The sequence below is a fragment of the Platichthys flesus genome, chromosome 23 (genome assembly GCF_949316205.1).
Source record: "Platichthys flesus chromosome 23, fPlaFle2.1, whole genome shotgun sequence".
NCBI lineage: Eukaryota > Metazoa > Chordata > Actinopteri > Pleuronectiformes > Pleuronectidae > Platichthys > Platichthys flesus.
The window spans coordinates 14,304,668-14,310,667 of NC_084967.1; the positions used below are offsets into that span (position 1 = coordinate 14,304,668).

General features: G+C 46.6%; 1 protein-coding gene across 1 annotated transcript in view; it reads left to right on the forward strand.

Moving 5' to 3' along the window:
* The window catches only part of chrm2a (cholinergic receptor, muscarinic 2a), a 63,864-nt gene extending 58,311 nt beyond the window's left edge, over positions 1–5,553 (forward strand). Inside the window, exon 3 of the mRNA XM_062383064.1 lies at positions 1,530–5,553. Coding sequence (XP_062239048.1) covers positions 1,571–3,076 — 1,506 coding nt within the window. The 5' untranslated portion in view covers positions 1,530–1,570 and the 3' untranslated portion in view covers positions 3,077–5,553. The remainder of the gene's footprint in view (positions 1–1,529) is intronic.
* The last annotated feature ends 447 nt before the right edge of the window (positions 5,554–6,000 follow it).

Genomic DNA, 6,000 nt, shown 5'->3' on the forward strand with positions numbered 1-6,000 from the left:
GGCTGGATTACCGAGGGTCACAGGCAGTTTTAGAACGGTCTCTGCACCGGTTTACTACAACATCAACAAACTGTATTGATTCAGGTAATAAGAACGAGTCAGAGTCAGAAGGAGCCTTTAAAAAAAAGCTTTGATAATCTGTCCATTAATTATCTCTCCCAGCTGGCATTGAATCTACCATTAACTAACATTAACGCCAATTTAGTTTTCACCAGCCTGATAATATTCACGTCAAACTGAGAAGTGGCAGCATTCCGTCAACTCTGAACCATGAGGCTGTGGGAGTCGTGTCCCAGCCGAGGACGCTGAGAAGACAAACCTCACTCGTCCTGATATCAAAGCTCAGTTTATGAATCAAAGCGAGCTTGTAGACGCAGGCGAGTGTTTAAGGTTAAAAAACGAGAACTAGCGGGCCACTCTGGGATCAAAGGGATTTTTCGAGTGCCGTACGAGGAGAATTTTTAAGTGCCAGTTGGAAATAGACCTTTTGAAGATAAAACGTCTTCTCCAATATTGTCAATAATTCCTTTTAAAGTCTTTACCGAGCTCTTGGTCGTGCAGACTCGGTGGTGGAGGGAGGATTGATCTCCAAAGGCCCATCAGCTGCACTGAAGACAGGCAGCAGAGGTGCTTTAAACACACAGATGAACTTCCTGTGCCTGTTTTGTGGTTCCAGGTTCAACTTCTTGGCTCAAACTCTGTATTTGGAAACACCAAAAATTAATCATTTTAATGAACTCGTTTGTCCAGAGAGGAAATAACATCTCCCCTCCACTGATTTTAGTTTGAAAGTAATTGTGCTTTATCTGCGTTGAGAAGATTGATGTGACATCTTCATTTCACTTGTTTCCTTATGTTCACACCTCATTTTTCATTAATGTGCACCTCAATGTTTTTTTTTTTACAACAAAGTAGGGGTTTGATGGAATTGTGTTATTTATGCGTATTAAAATTATTTAATGGGTTTTTCGACGAGGTACAAACTGATGTAAGACTTCACATACTATTGGTTATTAGATGAATATGTTTAGATTTTAGAATGAACCCCTGCCTCATTTATAATCTTCCCTGACATCATTTGTTATGCATATTGAATATATTCCAGATGTGCTCCGGGGTGCCCGAGGCTGAGGAGGCAGATGTGGGGTCTGTAGTTTGATCCCCGGCTTGTCCACAGTGTCTTTTTGGGCAAGACGCTGAGACCCGAATGTCCCCTGACAGCCGAACTAATACTGTATGAATGGTGCGTAATAGAAAAAGCTCTGAGTATGAATGTGAGGTGTTGGTGTTGTGACTGGTTGGTTGATGAGACTGGAAAAGCACAATCTAAACACAGTCAAGTCCATTCACTCGACTTCTGCACAGAGAAAAGAGGGTGGAGAAATTTCTGAGTGGAATTCAGTCACATAATCTTCACATCCCCTCTATTGTACACGCAATGAAAGATTCTTGAGATAAGTAAAAACCCTGAAGCCGACACAGTCCTCACCACGATTCTTCTCTTCTCTTTTGTGTCTCTCTTCTCGTAGGTGCCATCTGAGTAGGAGGTGGCAACAAAAGACCAAATGCCATGGATGTATTCAACTTCACCTACTGGAATGCCTCCGAAGGGTTAGGGTTAGACAATGACACAGAAGTCGTGGCCGCGAGCGAGAGCGCCTACAAGACCGTGGAGGTGGTGTTCATCGTGCTGGTGGCCGGCTCCCTCAGCCTGGTCACGGTCATTGGAAATATCCTGGTCATGCTTTCCATCAAAGTCAACCGGAACTTACAGACGGTCAACAACTACTTTTTGTTCAGCCTCGCCTGCGCTGACCTAATTATCGGACTGTGCTCCATGAACTTGTACACAGTCTACATAGTGATAGGCTACTGGCCCCTGGGCCCCGTGGTGTGCGATCTGTGGTTGGCCTTGGACTATGTTGTCAGCAACGCGTCTGTCATGAATCTCCTCATAATCAGCTTTGACAGATACTTCTGTGTCACCAAGCCCCTGAGCTACCCGGTCAAACGGACCACCAAGATGGCAGGGATGATGATCGCTGGAGCCTGGGTCCTGTCCTTCGTGCTCTGGGCGCCCGCCATTCTCTTCTGGCAGTTCATCGTCGGCGGGAGGACGGTCCCGGAGAGAGAGTGCTACATCCAGTTCTTCTCCAACGCCGCCGTCACGTTCGGCACCGCCTTTTACCTGCCGGTCATCATCATGATTCAGCTCTACTGGCAGATCTCCAGGGCGAGCAAGAGCCGCGTGAAGAAGGATACCCGCAAGCCGTCAGGAGCCACCACCGAACCCCTGTCACCTGGCCAGAGGAGGAACAACACGCCAAAACCCAACAACAACAACGTGCCAGGGGAGGTGGCGGTGCGTTCCCAGATCCAAAACTCTGACGCCGGGGCCCACGAGCATGATGGCAAACTGCAAAATGGTAAAGGACCCTCCTCAAATGCAGAGGGAGAACCAGAAGGAGATGAAGGGGCAAGAGAGAATTGTGCTCCTGGAGAGGAGAAGGAGAGCTCCAACGACTCCACATCGGGGAGCGCGGCCGCGTCCAATCAGAGGGACGAGGAGGTGGTGCCGTCCACTGCCAACTCCAGCCTCGAGACGAGCCAGCTGCCCCCACGTCAGCGAGCCAAGGCCGGGGCGTCCAAGCTGACCTGCATCAAGATCAAGACCAAATCCCCCAAGAGCGACTGCTACACGGCGTCCAACGCCACCGTTGAGATCGTGCCGGCCTCCGAGCGGCAGAACCACGTGGCGCGAAAGATCGTGAAGATGACGAAGCAGCCCCCCAAGAAGAAGAAGGCGCCGCCATCACGGGAGAAAAAAGTGACCCGCACCATCATGGCCATCCTGGTCGCCTTCGTAGCCACCTGGACTCCTTACAATGTGATGGTGCTCATCAACACCTTCTGCTCCAGCTGCATCCCCAACACAATGTGGACTATCGGCTACTGGCTGTGCTACATCAACAGCACCATCAACCCGGCCTGCTACGCTCTGTGCAACGCCACGTTCAAGAAGACATTCAAACACCTCCTCCTCTGCCAGTACAAGAATATTCGGTCCGCCAGATAAACACGGGACACATGGGAGGAAGGCGTTGTGCATGTATGCGTGAAGGTGTTTGTGTGTCCATGCCATCCATGTTTATGTGCGTCTGTGATAAGGGGTTTGTGCGCGTGATGATGAAGAGTATCTTTAAAATTTTACTTTCCTCCATTTTATCTTTAGTTCACCACTTTCTCTCTCAATAACCGGTTGTAGCACTCGACACAAGTTCAACTGACCCCAGTTGTGTTGAGACGTGTTGTGCAGAAGCAGCGTAAATAAGGACGGTTGTGGGGAAAAATAGAATCAGTAATATTAAGAGTTGTATACTCCACAACAACGAGGGTGTGTATAGCAGATGAAAGGGATTTAAAAACATTAAAAAAAAGCGGAGGAAGATCTAGGCCGTACAAAAACAAGGAAACTTCAAAACTGGGGAAATAGGGCTGACTGAATTTACAAACCTCAAAAGTTTGAACTTCAGTAAAGATACCTGTAGATACCTGTACATATCAGTGTATACTCTTATCTGTGTGTGTGTGCACATGTGGGTGTGTGCAGGCTCTGAGCATAGGCGTGCACACACACGTGCGCCCGTCTGCCTGCCTTCTTTCTGTGATCACCATCATCACCTTGACACTTCCAACCAGCAGCAGGGAGAATAGCAAGGAGGCAGCTCGCGTAGCTTTGCCCCCGACGTTGTCACATTAAGTCTCGGAAGGCGACAAAGTTCCCATCAACACGCAACAGATGTAGAAATGTATCAGAGCAGCACTTGTCAGCGTTGCAGAGCGGTGGGACCGGCTGCAGGAGATGAATTTGAATTTAAAGTTTGTGCCAAAATTCCACATAAAAAAAACGAAATCTGTAACTTCTCACGTTCTCCTGCAGAAAGATAAGTAGCAAGTCTTTTGACCAGGTTTTGAAAAATGTCTCAACCCAAAAAGCATCGAGGGGAAAGCAATTTGTTTGTGCTCACAGATTTTGAAAGTATGACATTTAGAAACGATTCAGCAGAGTAAACAGTGTCCTGGTTACATAACCTCACTGAGCACATGTGTTGGTGCAAACGTCCAATCAGGCTTTTTGAGCAGTGGACAGTCAGAAAGGCTTTTCTTATTTTGTGTGATTATAAATTAGAATTTAACATGCATGCAGGATATTGATCCACACTTTGCGGTACAGTATTTATTCATAGGGGAAAGATTAGGCTGCAAATACCATCGGATGACTCCTAGTTTGTGTCCCAATGGTTTAGTCCAACATTTTGGGACATACCATCATTCACTCTCTTCGTAAAAAGACTTAGATGAGAGGATCGATACCACACACGACCATAAACATGAAGCTTAGACCTGGAGGCTGTTAGCTTAGCTTAGCATAGAGACTGAGGGAAGTAAGAATGTTAAAGAATCGACCTGCCAGCACAGAAATCTCACAAATGATCACATCTCACTTGTTTAATGAGATAAAACCTTAAGTGTCAAAGTTAGAAGCTAAGAAGTGGTTGCTCACATGACCCACGTTTAACAGAACGAGAGTTATTCAGAGAAATCAAGAAAAATGGTTAAGAGAGGATTTGAAGGGGGATGAAAACAGTCGGACCTACATTACACAATATGGACTGTTCAGTGTCACTCTCTCCTCTGCACAGACTCACTCCAGCTCGTACGACCGCTGACAGGACGTCTGTTTGTGTCCGGGCGCCATTAAGACAACATGCTGTCCAGTTGTTCTTCCCTGAGAGGAGTCAAGCAGGGAAACAAAGGGTCGGAGCTCAGAGCTGTGAGAAGGCCTCGTTTTTTAATTTCTCTTTTTTTGGTGTGTGTCTGTGGCTTAGTGAGGGAAGTGGTTTGATCCGTGTGATTAGTGGATTGATTCCACAGTGTGTACTGATTAGGACTGAGTGTGAGTGTGTGTGAGTGATTGAGTGAGTGTGTGTGTGTGTGCACTCCAAGACTGGAGTTTACTTCTGATCCCAGGTTGGCACCTGGTGATTTGATTAAAGGGCTACTTCTGCGTCTTACCATGTGTTCGTGAACCATCTCCTTTCCATGTTTAAAAGATGCATGAGAGTTAATTCATTTAAACGTGATAAACAATCCATTCTCTTAGATTAAAAGTCGTAAACAGTTTCATTTAAAAAAACAAAATGTAAAAAAAAAGAAATGAGAAAATCAATTTACTGTGAGACATGTTCTGTGTGTTCACGCTCGTCATCCGTCATTTCACACTATTAGACGATTCCCCGTTACGTTAATGTACACTCATCAGCTGGAGTGATGAATATGCAGGAGCTGTGCGTTGTCGCAGCGCCTGATGGGGAGTGTGTGGGGGGGAGGGGGGCCTCGTGGAGCTCCTCAAGGCCTCCTCTTCCTCCTCCTCCTCCTCTTCCTCAACGAGAGATCTGGGACAGATCCTATAATGAAAACTCACCATGAGGCTGATCAGATTACGGGACGACGTGGAACACCTACATCTGAGATTAAACACGGCCCATTACACGCTCAGCCTGCCCCCCCCCCCCCCCCCCCCCTTGTCCCACTTTGTGCTCGGCTCCGTCCCGATCCTGTTACCGTCTCGTTCGAGTTCATAAAATGCAAATTCGACATATACATTCATTAGCTCCTTCTATAATGAATTCTGTGTCTTTGCCCTGCAGTTATTACACTGCAGCTGCTTTATACACTGTGCAGATCCTCTACGTGCAGAGTTGTGCAGGGTAGACATCCATGCATTGAAGTTACACATCTGTAACGCACACACACATGACATTTAAATTGATTCGCTTGCTACCGGCAGCTAAAAGCTAAATCTAGAAACTCTCACGTGTAGCTGTGCATCAGTCATGGAAGAGATGTTCAAGTCCTTCACTCAGATTAAAGTTGAAATATCACAAAGTAAAGGACACAACACCAGGAAACAACCAAACAACATCTTTAGGTCTTAAT